This window comes from Ceratotherium simum, chromosome 11 (assembly GCF_057802395.1).
Source record: "Ceratotherium simum simum isolate JZ-2026a chromosome 11, ASM5780239v1, whole genome shotgun sequence".
Taxonomy (NCBI): domain Eukaryota; kingdom Metazoa; phylum Chordata; class Mammalia; order Perissodactyla; family Rhinocerotidae; genus Ceratotherium; species Ceratotherium simum.
This window is the reverse complement of record NC_141910.1, coordinates 68,986,063-69,003,991: the sequence shown is the minus strand read 5'-3', so window position 1 is coordinate 69,003,991 and position 17,929 is coordinate 68,986,063. Positions and strand designations below refer to the sequence as shown.

At 42.8% G+C, this 17,929-nt stretch overlaps 1 protein-coding gene across 2 annotated transcripts in view; it reads right to left on the bottom strand.

The window, feature by feature from the left end:
- MBOAT2 (membrane bound glycerophospholipid O-acyltransferase 2) overlaps positions 1–17,644 on the bottom strand; it is a 128,342-nt gene extending 110,698 nt beyond the window's left edge. Inside the window, exon 1 of one of the 2 annotated variants that reach the window (XM_087437188.1) lies at positions 17,487–17,644. In XM_087437188.1, the coding sequence (XP_087293314.1) occupies positions 17,487–17,561 (75 nt within the window). In that variant the 5' untranslated portion in view covers positions 17,562–17,644. The remainder of the gene's footprint in view (positions 1–17,486) is intronic. The other variant, XM_087437187.1, reaches the window with a different exon arrangement.
- Between the last annotated feature and the right edge of the window lie 285 nt (positions 17,645–17,929).

Sequence of the window (17,929 nt, the reverse complement as noted above, 5' to 3'; positions counted from 1 at the left end):
CGGCCTAAGGCCCAGCTGGCTTCACGATATGGGGAGTTTACTGGGGAAGCTGTGTCCTTCTGAGGGAGAACTGCAGACACTCAGCTCTGCCTGTGTTGGGTGAGTTAAATTAAGTCAGGAGTAAAGTACTAGGAACTCCATGTGGCAGCACATCTAAGTCACATCCTCCAATCCAGCTTTTATCAGTAAGGCTGATAATTTGATCCCTGTCTATCTGACTCTTGCATCTCTCTCTAGGCCAGGTCTAAATTTGGCAAGAGAGAGTTATTAATTACTAGACCCCTAAAACTCCAACATTCCCGTTATCTCTGTTTTACACATGAAGGCACTGAGGCTTCTACAGCTTAGCGAGGTTAACTGACTAGTTCCAGGTTTCCTACCTAAAAAGCAGCATTATCACCATTTGAAACCACTGCCTCCCAACATGAGAAAAATAAGTTCCCAAACTGATGAGGCATTAATCTTAAGTTAAAATTCCAAAAGAGAACTAGAATTTAATGCTAAAACAGGTAATTTGTTCTCTCATTTGCTGCTGATAAATTATATTCAGCTGGCTTTAAGAAATGAAACCTAAAAAACACATATAATAATCAGGTTCATAGTTCATTAATATAATAGACAAGTACTGAGCACTATTCCACGCAGTAGACATTAGTCAGTGAAGACAACCAAGTCCCTGCTCTCATGGAGAATACATTTTAGTGAGAGAAAAAGACAATAAATGAATACATAATGTCAAAATGTATAGAATAATGTGAGGTCAATATTTTAAAAAACCAGACAGACAAAAAGAGCCAAACGACAGGAGGTTCTATTTTCAAACGGGGAGATCAGAGCAGGCCTCCTTTACAAGGCCTTGAGCACGGGCCGGCCCCGTGGCTTAGCGGTTAAGTGCAGGCGCTCTGCTACTGGCCGCCCGGGTTGGGATCCCGGGCGCGCACTGAGGCACCGCTTCTCGGGCCATGCTGAGGCCGCGTCCCACATATAGCAACTAGAAGGATGTGCAACTGTGTCGTACAACTATCTACTGGGGCTTTGGGGGAAAAATAAATAAATAAAATTATAAAAAAAAAAAAAAGAAGGCCTTGAGCAGATGCCACATGAAGTGAGGGAGTGAGCCACACGACATCTGGGGAGCGGGAACACCAAGTGCAAAGGCCCTGAGGTGGATAGTGCTTAAAGTAATCAAGTAACTGTGAAGAGGCCAGTGCAGATGAAAGAGAAGAAATTGTAGGAAATGAGGTTAGAGAGGGTGGCAGGGCCAAATCAGGACGGGATTGGGGTTCTTTGCTAAGTGAGAAGAGAACTCCCAGAGGGCTCTGAGCAGGGACAGGACATAGGATTTGCACTAAATGTCTATCTTTAATTTCTTTATAATATATTTGCTGAAGAAATAGTACAATTTTTTGTTTCTTCTTCACCTACAGGCAGAGAAATCAAGGAAGAGTGGAGTTTTCAGAAACATGAGGTAGGCTGTGCTGCAAGGAGGAGGAAGGAAAAATGGGAGTGGCTGCTCAATTAACCATGACATCTCGTTGGCAGTGGCTCAGGGCAACCTTTGAGCATAAGGCAGGCAGACAGCTCCAACAGGGTGTGCAGGCAGCAGACACCCAGCCTCTAGCATCCCATAACAGTACCATCCCATCCACAGGTGGTGTGGTTCCTTCTCGCGTTAGGTCTAACTCCCTGAGACAAGAGAGCACACCCACTGGCGGTGAGCTGACACTCACCCGAGCCGGGAGTACTAGTAACTTTCCTACACATAAAAATTCAAGGAAGAACATGACAAGGTATCTTCTAAAGGGTGTGGATATGAAGAAACAAAGGAAGCGAAAACATAATTTAAAATATTAAAGGAGAAAATAAACTGCAATAAGAGAAAAAGGAAAAGTTCTAATAATTGTTTAAAAACCAGTGATTTTGCATATTGTTTCAGACTTAAGAAACCTCTTTTCCTAAGGAAATAAACAAGTATATGCACCAAATGTTTATATAAGGAAATTTACTGCAAAATCATGATAGCAAAAAATTATACACAACTGAGGAATAATTAAACTATAATACATCCAAATGATGGACTGTTATGTAGGTTTTGGAAATCACCTGAATAAAATGGAAAATGACTCTCCAAATGTGAAGTAAAAACAAAAGGTTACAAAAATTTTATATTCAGTACTGGCCCAATTTTGTTTAAATACACATACACACACACACAGTTAGCAAAAGTTGTCTCTGAGTTGAAGGATAATGGGTGATTTTTAAATTTTCATCTTTATACCTTTTGGTATTTTATAAATTTTATACAATGAATAAGTATTACTTTTAAAATCAGACAGAAAACACATCAAGTAAAAACTCAGTTCCCTAGTAGGGTACATAATACATTAGTGAAAATACAAATGAAATCAGAAATAGACAAATGTCAGAAATATTTATATGTTAAAAAAAAGAGAAGAATCAGCTCCAAAAGAGCAAAAAAATTATGGAAGATCTAATTTCACCCACTTTTCAAGTTACAAATGAACTGAGGTTTGCTTTCACCTTGTTATTCGACCCAAATGCACTATTTTGCTTTGGTTTGGGTCTTGGCCTGTAAAAGGCCAAATGGTCTAATACCTGTTTCCTGGTCACTTCTAGCATCCCTGAATTTGTCACATTTCAATTTTACCACTTGAGATAGCCTAACCTATCGTCATCTCTGATCAGCAAAAAACACCAATAATACAAACAACACATATCATTCATGTTTATTGTTCATATATGAATATTAACTTTCAAATATATAGATAAGCACTATATTTAACTTGGAGTGAAATCACTTTATATGATTTATATATTAATATTCTATCAGTTAAAATATAAATACATGTTTGTTATTATAAATGTAAAATGCTCTTATAACTGACGAGTAGGAAAACTATTACTAGGAAAACAGATGAGTTAATATGAGTTTTGAGAAAGAGTTCATTTGTATGACAACGTTAGGAAGAACATTATATCCTATGAGCCAAACGTTTATAAACTTTTTAAAAAGTCATTAAGAGATAAGATTATCTTACAATTCTCTTACTTGGAAAATTGTTTAGTGTACTAACATAAGACAAAATAATCTTTAAGAATAGTATTGTAGGGCCGGCCCCGTGGCTTAGTGGTTGAGTGAGCGCGCTCCACTGCTGGCGACCCGGGTTCGGATCCCGGGCTTGCACCAACGCGCTGCTTCTCTGGCCATGCTGAGGCCGCGTCCCACATGCAGCAACTAGAAGGATGTGCAGCTATGACACACAACTATCTACTGGGGCTTTGGGGGGAAACATAAATAAATAAAATCTTTAAAAAAAAAAAAAGAATAGCATTGTATTTTTATTTAGTTCCATTTAAGTCATGAAAAATGATCTTTTTTTAATAAAAAAGCTCTATTTGGGAATTCTACACATCTTGTGTGAATGAATTAAAGCCTAATAATTAGCTCTGTATCTCAATTGCACAAGGAGGAAAAAATCCTAAACTCATACACAATAACATCTATAATGAGTCATATATACATAATAAAAATATGTAAGGAATATGAAAAAAAAGGAAAGTGTTAAAGAGAACTGGGGTACCCAAAACATGTTTTGTTCTCACTAATTAAACCTAAAATCAACAGTCTTCATAAGAATGTCTTAAGAAGAGAATCCCTATTGTTTTGAATCTACAGAGGGAAATAAATTTTGCAGAAATGATTAGAGGATACTGTTGATCAATTTTCAGGAGTTGAAGACAAAGAAATTTTTGAGATTTGCCTGAATAATATTCAGTTTTAACTTAATGTTGATTTTAACATTCAGCCATTAGACATCTGACCAAAAATATGATTTGATGTGATTTTAAATGTGATTTGCACTAAGTGCAATCTTAGATAATACACTTCCAGCATTTCATCCACGTTCTTCAGTCATGCTCTTTTTTTCACACGTGGACACACCATTAGCCAGCCGAGAACAATGAGTCCACTGAGTCTAAAGAAGGGGTATTTGGGGCAGACCTAGTGGTTTCTATCATTGTCTCAATCATATTACTTATGAGAATACGCTTATGACTAAATCGGCACTTTTATTTTTAGTTATATTAGTAAATATTAGAGGCAAAAAGCAATAAATCCTCAAACAAGTATGCCAACACTGCAATACTCTAAAAGAGGGTAACACTTAGAAACTGAGCTTTCGGATGCAGGGCTATCCATCCCTGGGGAGTAGAATGTTCACGCATAAGCCCATGAATTCCATATTAGAAAACGCAGGTGTATTGATACCTAACTCATTCAAGTGCAGCAGTTCATAAGCCAACCATGTGAAAAAAGAATAGAATGTCTCCAATGATCTGAAAGGTGACAATGAAGAAGTGAACTTATTGAGACCACTTCTGGATTATACCAGAAAGTTTGTGAGCCCCAAGATGATGAACTCTCCAACAATTACAGCTGTCCAGAAATGGAACTGGCTGCCCTAATAAAGGGAGCAAGCTCTCCATCACAAATGTTCAAGTAGAAGCCAGATGACCATCCACCAGAGATTTCCCAGAGAAGATTTTAACTCACAAGAGCAGTTCATACCAAAGGCGCCATGACAGCAATTGCTAACATTTAGAGTGCTTACTATGCACTAGGCTCCGTGATACAGATAGAGCAAGGCTCAAGTGACTCACATAGCTTGTGACACTAAGTGGCAGAACCACAACTTAACCTCGGCTGACTCCTAAAACCCATGATCTTAACCACTAGAATCTTAGTATCTGAAACATGTTTGATTTTTAATCAGCTACATCATCAGGCCCTGCCCATCTACCCTCTAATCTCTGCAATATGAGGCCTCGCACAAAGCCTGGCCCTCAAGCAATATTTACTAAAGGAGTGAGCCTGCCCCTGCTTTCCTTTGCAAACACTGTTTCCTCAACTACAAGTTGCACTTCTGCTCTGGGATGCCAGGACAACTTATCCTTCAAGATTTTGGCTCAAACGTTACCTTGCCCTGACCATTCCAACCCCAAGTTACAGCTGTTTTTCCCTAGATGATTCCAGAGTGTGGTGGAGCCTGCCCTGCTCTCCCACCATAACAGAACTGTAGCTGGGCATGACTGCCCAGATAGGTGACATTTACTAGCCCCCACCCATCTCCCTGCTGTGACCTGTGGCCATGTGACAAAGCTCTAACAAAAGGGATGTGAGTCAAAGTGCTATCTATGTATGTGCCACTTCTGGCCAGCAAATGTGACCATAAGGGTTCTTTCCCCTTCTTGTCTGCTGGATGACTGGAACCCTCCAAGTTCTCAAGTATGGCCACCAGACCAGCAGCAGTAACGTCACCTGTGAATCCCTTACACTTGAAAACTATGAGGCCCCAAATGAATCCTTCCAATCCATATCGAAAATTATAACAAATATACAGTTCAACAATACCCGAAATTCTACTCTTCAATTTTGATTAGTTTATCAGATTTTTCATTCAAATCTAACGGAAAGCTGAAGCTCAATGTTGTGATGCCAAATATACCAACATTTTCCTTTACTATGTAGTTTTAAAAGTATTTTCCAAGAACAGAAGGAGAAGATATAACTAGTCCCATGCTACAGGAAAGGTACAGGGACCACATTATAGCAGGATTATCATCTTCAACTAAGGACTCCTGAACTATCCCCAAAGATACTAAGTACTAGCTAAGGGTACCTCCACCCTGCCCTCTAGCTTCATCTTCTTGGCTCTACGCAGACACCAAAAATCTTCGTCACTTCTATTCTTAGAAGTAGCTAACATGAACAGCTGTGCCAGTCCCAGTATTAAGAAAGGCATGCTCACACTCACCGTGAAGCACACTGCAGATTAAACTTAAACTCCAAAGCCTGAACAGTTATCACAAGATAAAATATTCTGGCCAAAATTCAATATATACTCCAAAAAAACTGAAAAATTGATAGGGGATTATAAGGCAACCAAGATCTTTCTGAGTATTACTTTATTCTCTACTAGCCAGACATATATTTTTTTAATGTCATACCCTATAAAATAGCCTTGACAATTTATAGCAATTAATAATTGTAATACTGGATCTACAAAAAGAATAAAATGATAGCATGAAATTCCAACTTTCCACTTTAATGGGATATTACCTGTCAAGATTATCTCCAAGATGGACCCACTCCACATCAAAAGAACTAGTAAAATAAAATGTAATCTGAAATTCTGTTGGCCAATCTAAGGATGAAGTTACTAAGAGATGAAATATAAGAATTCCATCTTCAACTACTGCATGACATGGTTTCCAAGCCTTCTGTAGTCCTGACTGCCCAGCCACAGTTACAATCTGGTCGTCAATGTTCCTCTGAAGTCTCAGAACATGACAGCGTATTTCAGATTGGACTGACCACCATCACCTATAATAGAAACTGCTACCTACTTCCTGATGGCCAATAAGCTAAACGTGGCCTAGGTGTGTTGTTCAGGCTCCAGAAAAAAAAACTTAAGAAAATTTTAGTCAAAATTTAAAAAATCATACTTTCGCAAAAAATCCAGAACTCCAGCTTCCCTTGAAAAGTCAGCTTTGGTAACCATGAGCAAAAGTGAGTGAGGTCTTTCCTTTCAGACTGGGTCTGGGCTTTCCAGACGGTCATGCTGTCCATACCTCAGAAAATGGCTGCATCCACATCTACGTTCATTTACCTTCCTTGCCTGGAGGGTATGCCTCTAGACATTTGAATTCGGAATTTATGTTGGCATTAACCACTTCACCTAACCCACGACCTAGTGAGCTAAACGCTACCTTATAATAAACAAAAACTCCCAGGGTTTATTCATAAAATTTAATGCTGGTCTCAGCAGTGGTTTTGCAACTAGCAGTTTTGCAGAAGGCAGAGCCTCTCTCCCCAGCCAGTTTTAACAAAGTAAGTTTCACTTGAATATCCTTCATGTGCTGTAGTTCTACCCATAATTCAGTTTCAAAAAGAAAATGAAAACATTCAGAATTTTTTGTGTGTTTGTATGAGTAGGGAGCTATTTATTTTAATAAACATGTAACTGAGTAACTTAAATATACATAAAATTATATATTATCTACAACTCTGACCTTCCACAAACACCTAGTTTGGCACAGAAAACCTCTAAAAACTAAAAAAGTTTCTATGGGATTATGGCTTAAAACAGACAGCATGTTACATTTTTGTCTGATGCGTAGACAGGAGCCAGGCAAGCTGGTCAGAGGCCTGGGCCTTTATGGAAGAGTGAGGTCCATCTGGTTGGCAGTCATGGGAGTCCCCTGGCTTCCTCACTCCACAAGGACACTGGCTCCCTGGGGAGGATCCACTGATGACACCTGCTGCTGGCCAAAACCCAGTCTTCCCCTGGATTGGCTGGTTGGAGGACTTGGGGGGGATATCCTAAAGGAGCCCTTTTGGAGGGTCCCGCTAAAAGGGGAGAGGGCAGGGCAGTAAAAGCAGCAGCCCTTTGCTCTCTCTGGATACAGACAATTATGCACTCTGAAGGCTTCTTTGTTCTGAATCTCTTGATAACAATTCTGATAAAGCTTCCCTTTCCAATGACCCATTATCACCCCACATTGTAATCATCTAGCTGAGAACACTGACACCTCTCATAGTTATCGTTATTTCCTTTTGAAAAATCAGTCACATTCCCCCACAATTCTTCAATGCTTTGCAGGTCTCCTTTTAAGAAACCCTCTTGAAGAAATAAAAAGTCAGCCAAAAAGGATTATGTAGCTTCCTTCTAACTCATGGAGACCTGCTATGCAGTCCTGTAGTAAGCCTCACACACAGGCCCCAGACTCTCAAGGCTACACCGCTAGTAAAAGGCACAGCAGTGACCAGCTGGAGGAGACCAAGGCTCCAAGGGACCTGAACCAGATTTGGGGAGCTCAGCCAGCTGAGGTGCAAACACCAGGAAGCGCCTCCTCCAGGGAAGGGTCATCACTGATTTCCTGGCCCCACAATCCGTCTTCTAGCCCGGGGCGGGGCGGGGAGGGAGGGGTGAGAGCACCAATGAAAGACAGGGAAAGAGTGAAGTGTTCCCAGGAAAAGACCCCTGAGACGCGGAACACAACTCCACCGCCCTCTACCCGCTCAGAAGCTCGGCAAGTGTGACTCCCCGCTCACCACCCGGCCCACTCCTCCTGGCAGCTGTTGTTCAGAAGTTTGAAAATCACCGCGTGAGACTGCAGCCACTTTCTTCTTTGTACTCTGTGTGTCCAGCACACTGTCTGGCATACACTAGACACTCACGTAGTTGCAAAACGGATCACTGACAATGTGCTACTAGACTCTGAAGAACCTGAGGGATGGCTAAGTCCTGTACAACAGTGTCCTCCACAACCCCTGGAAAAGCACCTCAGTCGTCAGCAACACCCAACACGGACTGTGCTTTCTCTATGTGCTCTACCCTCCACTCACACTACCTCCTCAACACTGACCACAACCCCATGAGGTGGGGCCCACCCTCTGCCCCATTTTAGAGACCAGGAAACTGAAGCTTACAAAAGATCAGTCAATGCTAGGACTACAGGCTACTAAGTGATGATCACAATTTGAGCCAGTCTATGCTCTTCAACACACAAGTTACTCCAAACACACTTTGCCAATGCTGGTTCTAAGCACAAGGGATACAAACATGAGTAAGAGCAGGTCCCTACTCTTAAGGAACTTAAGCAAAAAAGTAAGTGCTACAGGTGCTGTCAGAGCAGGTTAATGCCAGAGAGGGGCACGAGGCGATTGCTCGGGAGGCCCTCACAAGGAGAGCCAAATCACTGGGAACCAAAGGGGGATTCTCGTACCACTACTTCCGAGAGTTGGAAGGATACTCACATTTGACAAGTAGCCGGTGGAAAAGAGCAAAGACCCCAAAAATGTGCCCATTAATTCCTTCCTAAGAAAGACAGATCTAGGTGATATTGGACTTTTGCTTTGCAGAAACGGAAGAGGCTGGTGGAATCCATAGCCAGGAAGAGAGGTTGAGCAGGAGAACTAGCCATCTGTCTGCTCAACTCAGAGTTCCCTCCACGGCGCCAGCCTCAGTACAGAAAAGCTGCAGAGGTTGAGGCAGCTCCTTGAAGGGGCTCCACCTGGACACCACAGCCTCAGGTAGAAGCTTTATATACTTACTTATAGTATGTACGTACATTATACACACAATAGAGGTCCAAAAACGGAGCATCAAGTGACTGGACAGGATGCGACAGATCTTAAAAAGCTTCATCAAGGAGGTTTAGCTTAGGGCCGGCCCCGTGGCTTAGCGGTTGAGTGCACGCGCTCCACTACTGGCGGCCCGGGTTCGGATCCCGGGCGCACACCGACGCACCGCTTCTCCGGCCATACTGAGGCTGCATCCCACATACAGCAACTAGAAGGATGTGCAGCTATGACATACAACTATCTACTGGGGCTTTGGGGAAAAAAAAAAAGGAGGAGGATTGGCAATAGATGTTAGCTCAGAGTCAGTCTTCCTCAGCAAAAAGAGGAGGATTAGCATGGATGTTAGCTCAGGCCTGACCTTCCTCACAAAAAAAAAAAAAAAAAGGAGCTTTAGCTTAGGCTTTAGCTGAATATTGAAAAATATGGGTTTGCTGGGTCAAAAAAGTGTGAAGGGGATTTCAGGCAGAGGAAATAGCTTACTCAAAGCCATGGAGTAAAAGGAACTTTAAGTAACTGAGCATGCAAGTACTTCAAGCATCAGCAGATCAGGATTTCAACTCCAGCCCTACCACTTCTATATGCATGGCTTTGGGTAATTTACTGCTCCTGTCCGGAGAGAGTATGAGTGTACGTTAGGGGTGGCGAAAGTTGGGGGGGGGGTCTGAAGAACAAAAAAGGAGCTGGCAGCCATACTTTGGAGGTTCTAAGCCTCTCCTTTAGGCCAGTGGTTCTCAAAGGTAAGCATGCAGTAAGAATCCAAGGGAGCACAGCCTCTCACCTTCAAGAAGAACCCCAAATTTAGACTTCTGACATTTTCTACACATTAGGTTATACATAATGTCACTAGAGACACAATGACAGGACTGGAAGGAGACATGTATACCATTCAACTAAAAACTTGTCCCATTTCAAGACCATACTGCCTAGAGTGTGCTATGAATTTTATTTTTCCCAAATCTTGTGATTATATTGTCAATAGCACAAATACACTGCATTATATTTTGAAGGTTACATGTTAATGTAATTAAAAAATACCTTACACTTTTACAACCTTTTAATAATATGGAGAGCCTTAAAAAACGTGGCCAGGTAGCTCTCTGCCTCTGATGGTGGTGGGAGATTGGGGGTAAGACAGGGCCTGGTCAAAAATGCAGGTTCCATGGGCCCCATTCAGTAGGTCTGGGTAGAGACTGGGAATATATATTTTTAACAACAATCCCAAGTGATTTTTGATACAAGTGGTCTCAGGGCCACACTTTAAATAACGCACTGCAACAGGCAGCATGGAAACTGTGAAGAGCTTCAGGCAAGGAAGCAGCTGATTAGTATTGCATTTCTCAAAGCTGGGCAATGGGTTTGGCTATTAGCGTTAGAGGCAGAAGCCTGATTACAATGGCTGTAAGAGTGAATAGGAATCAGAAAAATGGAAATAGCAAGAATCAACTATTCTTTCAAAATGTGCAACTGAGAAGAGAGAGAGAGAATGAGGATGTGCATAAAGGGGCCTGACAAAAGGTTTTTTAATTGTATTCATCAGGTGGAGAAATGAGTAATACTGTAAAATACATATTAGTAATCCTCATGTTTTGGCTAGTATTTAAAGGCCCTCCAGACCCACTCTCCACTTTACTCTGTGCTCCCAAAGCATCAACTTGCCCTCTGAAGGAGACACCAGCAGGAGATGGAGGATGGGAAGGAAGGAGGGCTATTCATCTCCCCCCCACACCCCTTTCCCAAGGTCACCACAGGTCCCTCACTAGAGGCCACAGCTCCTCCTGGCAGGCAGCTCCTACAGCTCCCCCTTGGGGTTCTGCTCACTCTTGGGGCTCTGCCCTCCTTCCCCTTGCCCCTCCAGGTCTAGTGGAGCTGGCACTGCAGGACTCTATTTTTCCTTGCTGACTTCCCTAAACCTCCCGTATCTTAGTCAATAGTTCTCAAAGTCTCCTTGGTTACCTACTTCAATCTGTCTCCTGCCAGAACCCTCACTGAAAAATATAACATTAAGCAGAATATAAATGCCAGAAGAGTGCCAAATCCAAAATGCTTCTGTGGTTCAAATAAGAAAGCAGTCACGTCAGATGGGATTCAGGAAAAGACTGATATGCCAGGTACACTGGATGCGGGCTGGGAAGAATGGTTAGGATTTCAATAAGCAAAGGAACAAAAGGGGCACATCCATCGCTAGCGGCAGTCCAGATCTCCTGAATCCTGAGCCTGTCTTTTCAGACATTAGTTGTCCCTCCCCCTTCCCACACCCTACATATTTACCAAAGCATGACTTCAGGCTTCACCCACTTCATTCGTAAAATCATTACATGATAACTCACAAGGGTCGTGGTTATAGCTTGCTTTATTTTAAAGAAATCTTGCCAAGTTCTATCATTGTAGAATCCCACCTGTTAAACTGACTGCAGGCAAAAGCTGTGTATGAGTTGTTTTGATAATTCCCTGGAAGGTCAGCCCTGATGGACCACAATTAACAGAGACTAGGGTTATCTGTACCTATCAAGGCAGTAACAACATAGGATGCTTTTTTAAAGCAGGGGGACAAAGAACTCTTGAACAATAAGGAAGCAGAAAAACCATTTCTGACTCCAAATTCAAAACTAGATTTTAATCCTAGTTTAATCACTGTGTGGGCATATGACTGAACCCAAGCCTCATATTTCCCTTCCTAAAAATTAAAAATGGAATACATATGAACAGATGTTAACTTCTCAAAATAAAAATATAAAATAAATTCCAAATATTTAATAATTTGTAGAGAGGAAAGGACCATGTATCAAACATATACCACAAGCCATGCACTTTACATAGGTTGTTTTAATCTTCACAATAATCTACAAGTAGGTACTATTTATTATTATCTTTATTTTACAGATGAGAAAACTATGGCTTATAGAACAATATAGTAATTTGCCAGAGAGCACAAGGCTGACAGAATCTGGTTCCAAACCCCATCATGCCATTTCCACTTCGCCACGACACTACTACCTCCTATCAATGAAGGTAAATGGAACACGGGAAACTGACATTAACTGCAATTTTCCGGACATGTGGTACTCTGCTTAGCTGCTTCGGATTAAACAGAGAGACAGTTTCAACTCTTACTGTTGAAAATGTCTTCAAATTTTATTAGTCCATTTTCCTCCCTAAGTTTTTATTTATATTCCCTCAAACTGAGTCCAAAAAGAATTTGGGACAGCTTCTTTAGTCCATGAAAGAAACACAGAATCATGGAATTTTAAAACTAAGCACAACACACATTTTACACAGGAGGAAATTCATTTACATAAAGTGACATATCCAAAATTAGTTAACTGACAAGGCCTAAAATACAGATTCAAGATGCCCAGACCCATATGCCTTCCTTATTAAAAGGAATCTTCCACAGCAGATTGTCTCCATATTTCAGGGTTCTTATGATGAAGACTGATGCTCATTACGAGTGTAAAAGAAGACAGGATAGACAAATGAGTTAAATATTTATGTCCTAAACCTAGAGCATTCCAATGGCAACTTTAAAATAAAATAAATCTTCAATTTGCTTGTTTCGTTGCCATTCACTTTCTTCCCCTAAAAGTCATATTCTTAAAAAGGCTCAGGGCCGGCCTAGTGGCATAGTGGTTAAGTTCACATGCTCTGCTTTGGCCACCTGGGGTTCGCAGGTTCAGATCCTGGGCGTGGACCTACACACTACTCATCAAGCCATCTTGTGGCGGCAACCCACATACAAAAAATAGAGGAAGACTAGCACAGATGTTAGCTCAGCGACAATCTTCCTCAGGCAAAAGGAGGAAGGTTGGCAATAGATGTTAGCTCAAGGCCAATCTTCCTCACCAAATATAAATAAATAAATAAAGCTGCTTAACATTTTAAAAAAAAAGGCTCAATACTGAGAACTTACTTCTTCATCTATAAATGATGAAATGGTTCATCACAGTACTGAACTGTAGGAGGATTAGGAAGTTAATGTTCCAAACTACTCTTTTTCCTTATATATTACTTCCCTTTATTGGTTGTCTACATAGCACAGGAGAATATACTAAAAAGGTCAATCAACAAACTCACAGAAAAGGAAACAGGACTTTATAAGCCTCTGGACTTCCTTCTCTCTTATACATACACATGGTTTTCCCTATCCCACCGTTAGGGCCAGGATTTCAGTGTTTAGGAAGTTCTCTCTCTCTACTCTCTCCTCTAAAAATATACTGGCAACTCAGATCTAAAACAATGATCTACCAAAATTATTTGCCACATGTTAACAGTATAAAATAAAAGTAACCTTTTTGGGGATGGCCCCATGGCATAGTGGTTAAGTGCACATGCTCCACTGCTGGTGGCCCAGGTTTGGATCCCGGGCACGCACTGATGCACCGCTTGTCAGGCCATGTTGTGGCAGCATCCCATATAAAGTGGAGGAAGATGGGCACAGATGTTAGCCCAGGGCCAGTCTTCCTCAGCAAAAAGAGGAGGATTGGCATGGATCTTAGCTCAGGGCTGATCTTCCTCACAAAAAAAAAAGTAACCTTTTATTCAATTATATACATATATACCTGAAGCTAAATACTTCAGCCCTTAATTTTATCTGACTCCATAACGTGTTGTGGGGATTCAATTAAATAATATAATGCACATGAAAGAGATGTGTAAGCTGTAAGGTGTCACCTGTTAGAGCCCTTACCTGACTTTGCAGGATTAGTAACATGCAACAGGTCGTCCTCCTTCCCCACTCGTCCTTTCTCCCTTCTCGAAACCTTTCAAAATATCTTGAGTCTCCCTCTTGCCCCTCTCCTCACCCAAAAGTGCAGCACAACAACCCTAAAACAATGACCCTGTCCCCAAACAGGACTATTCAAGGACTCTCTACAAGCCAGTCTCATCCCTAACTGGCCATCTGCCGAGGATGCCTCCAGGATATCATGTCACTAGAGAAATTTACTCCAGTTTCACAGTAATTACAACATCATGGGACATAGGAAAGAAAACAGTTAAAAAGGAAAAAAAGAGAGAGAAGGAGGAAGGGAGGAAGAAGAAGGCTGGAGAGCACCCTCAGTCTGATATCTCAAGAGAGCTGGATAAACGGAATGTAACAGAACATACGATATATTGGGGTAAAAAAACAAACACTAAAAAACAGGTTGATCTAAGACATGTAATCATTCTCTCTTATTTGGAACTCCTCACTTGGGGTCTTTTAAAAATTCACATCAGCGGGGCCAGCCAGGAGGCACAAGCGGTTAACTGCGCGCGCTCCACTGCGGTGGCCCGGGGTTCACCGGTTCAGATCCCAGGAGCACACCGACCCACTGCTTGTCAAGCCATGCTGTGGCGGCGTCTCATATAAAGTAGAGGAAGATGGGCATGGATGTTAGCCCAGGGCCAGTCTTCCTCAGCAAAAAAAGAGGAGGATTGGCAGATGTTAGCTCAGGGCTGATCTTCCTCACAAAAAAAAAAAAAAATTCACATCAGCAACAATAAAGAACACAATTACGTTCACTGACATCTTCTCGATAGCACGTCTGGCCCTTGTCTTGGGCACAGCTCTCCCTTAGTCCAAATCCTCCTGAAAACCCAACTCTCTACATATCCCTTTAACGATAACCACCCCAGAAATAAAGTCGCCCGGAATGCAAGGCCTAGAAAGGGGAAACATCAGATGCTAGATATTTCCTATCTTAAAGCATCATTTACCCTTACTTGACACTAGATTTTACATTTTTATTTAAATTTAAGGCCTATTGAACAAATACTACAGTTACCTCAAGGTCACTCTGGAATCCTCAGGAGACATTAAACAATCCAGGAGCCTAAGGCAAAATCTTTTGCTCCTCTTCCTTGCCTGGTCTTGCTGTAAAACATTTCCTCCTTCCTCTCCTACCTGACCATGCAATGTATTCTTATATTCTATAAATACCAACAATTTGTCATTTTATAAATTCTACATACACTCTAGTAAAAAAGTTAAACTATTTTTCTGGCCTAAGGTCCTTTTCTTCCTCTGACTTCAAACAATTGCTTTCATAATTTTCTAAATTTTCAAAACATTGTTAACTAGCACATACCAAATTAACACACTAACAAGTTATATTTTTACACTTTTCATTTCCTGATTTGTCTTTTTCCTGTTGAATCACACTATTTGATTACAACCAATTCTTAGGCTTTCTCTCAACTTGGACAATTATTTATGTGTTACAAAAATTATTTTCTACTTTGCTCAATTTTAAAATAATGGCTAAATGACTATTTATTCATCCAATTTTACAATATGAGTTTTTAGTTATTCTAAAAGCTTTATCAGCAAAAAAAGTCAATTCTTCGGTATTTCAAAGAAACCTTTAATATCACTATAAAAAGTTAAGGTTTGTGTGGTATTAATCCAATATTCTTAAGACTTGCTTAGAGAAGAGAAAACTCAAAATACAAATGGTTATGCAAATTCAGAGTAATCCCAAGACAATGAAGGTTGTCCACAGTACCAAATCAAGACCTGAAGATACAAAGAAGGAAAGTTAAAATTTTAAGTCCTGTCACCTTCTCTTGATTCTCCTGCTTATTTCAGTAATACTGAAAAGAACTTGCTCTGGATTGCTGAGATGTTTAAATGAGTTCATTATATTAAATCACTTCTAAAAAGTTATAAGCTTGACATAAAATAAAAGGTATTAACATAGCAAAGAAAATATTTCATCACAGTAGGGAGAGAGAGAAAGACAGAATATACCTATTTCCCTAAAATAAATGAAAAAGTATAGGCGCATCTCCCTTGCTGCTCATCAGCAAAAAAATGTTTAAACAGATACCTACCCTGCATTTGCTGATACACTGGCAGCAACCTACTTAAGTCAGGGGTGTAATACGCTCAAAGGTCATACACTGTACTTCAGTTTGGAAAAGTGAGAATCCTCCACAGGGCTGAGAAGATGAAAAATCCCAAGTTCTGATCAGTTTATTAATAAACAGAGAAGACCACTTTCTTAATACAGGATTAATTTCACTGCCGGTACTTTATTAGCGTGATACACATTATAATTGTTATTCAAGGTTTGTCGGGGGATAGGCATTTTACTACAAACCAAAAGTTATGACTGAAATATAAGTAAGGAATTCAGATTTGAACAGAAGGTAGAATTTTATAATACTCGTTAGACATACTTCAGTCTATCCTTTTTTTAAACAGTAAAGCACAAAGCAGTTAGTGTCATAATGTTAGACAAAGGAGTCATTTCTCATCTTGCTGCTATGAAACGTAGTCTGGACACAGAGGAATCCTGTATTATAAATAAAATCCCTGATGACACCAAATGACGGCAACACTTTCAAGAGAAGGACACTGAACCAGAATCCCCTGTAAAGTGCAAACACTTCAAAATCAAGTACTCTTGAAATAATTTTAAGCAAAATTTTCTAGCCTGGGGCTAGAGCAATTATCTACCCCCTTAACAACTTCCCTAAATGTCACTGACAAAATACTTCCAAACTTTCTTTTCTGAATAAAAAAGGCACTGCTTTTCCCATCACAATACTGTTTATTTCTCAATAATCCTTAGGCCTCTCAAACAAACTCCATTGGCCTCATTTAAATGCCACCCTTCCCTAAACAGTGTCAAACGCTTTTTTGAGGGGTGGGAGAGAGGCGGTAGGGCAGCTTCTTCCGTCTAAACGGCTGCAACTTTCAGCTAGAAATCCGGGGATTATTAACTCACTTTGACTTTTCTTCAAAACCTCTGCCTTCCCCCAAACTGCTACCTCTGTTAAACAAGCCACACTTCCACGCAAACTGTCCCAAAGCGCAGGTCGCTGACCCTTAAGCTGGCCTCCACGCCACACAGCGCACTCTCCACCCAGGCACATGCATCCCACTTCCCCGTGGGGCGTTCGGTGCCACGCGTGCAGAGCACAGACACCCCGGCTTCCCCAAAGCACAGCCTTTCCACACTGTCTACACCCATGCCCGCACGCCCTGGAAGCGACTTCGGGACTCCGGGTCGCCGCCTGCCCGATGCACGCCCGCCCCGGGTCCGGGCGCTGCCGTGGCGGGGAGCAGGGCCAAGCATGCACGCGCGCACGTCGATGCCCGGAGCCCCCCCCGGGCTGCCTGGGCAAGGGCCGGGCGGGGTGGGGGCGGGGTGGGCACGCCCGGAAGGGGCAGCGGGCGCGAGGCGGCGGGCGGACAACAACAGGCGGGTCGCCCCCTCCCTTGAGGAGAGGCGCCTGCCCCAGCCCGCACCCCGGGTCCCGGCTCCCGCGCGGATGGCACACGGCCGGAGAGGGGGCGGCGAGGGCGCGATGCCAGCAGGGCCGCCGCGGGTACCTGGTCGATGGGCAGCTGCACAGCGTTGCTGAGGGGCTGCAGCAGGGTGGAGCCCGTAGTGCTGGTCGTGGCCATGGCCGGCCTGGCGCTCCGCCCGCCGCGCTCCGGCCGCCCGCGCCGCTCACCCGCGCCTGTGCCGGCGACGCCGAGGATGGGGATGCAGCCGGCGCGCCTGCCCCCTGGCCGCCCGCGGTCGGAGCGGCGCGGGGCGGGGCCAGGGAGGGGCCGGGGGCGGTGACCGGCTCGCCCCTCCTCCCTTGCCCCCGCGCCCCGCGACCCCGACCGCCCTCGCGCCCGCGCCCCCGACCGCCCGTGCCCGCGCGCCCGCCCCGCCCCCTGATTTCCAGCAGCTTCCAGCCGCCCCCTCCCCACCTCGCGCGCCCCCGCGCCAGACAGCCCCGCGGCCCAATCACGGCGCGGCGCCCAGACGCCCACAGCCAATC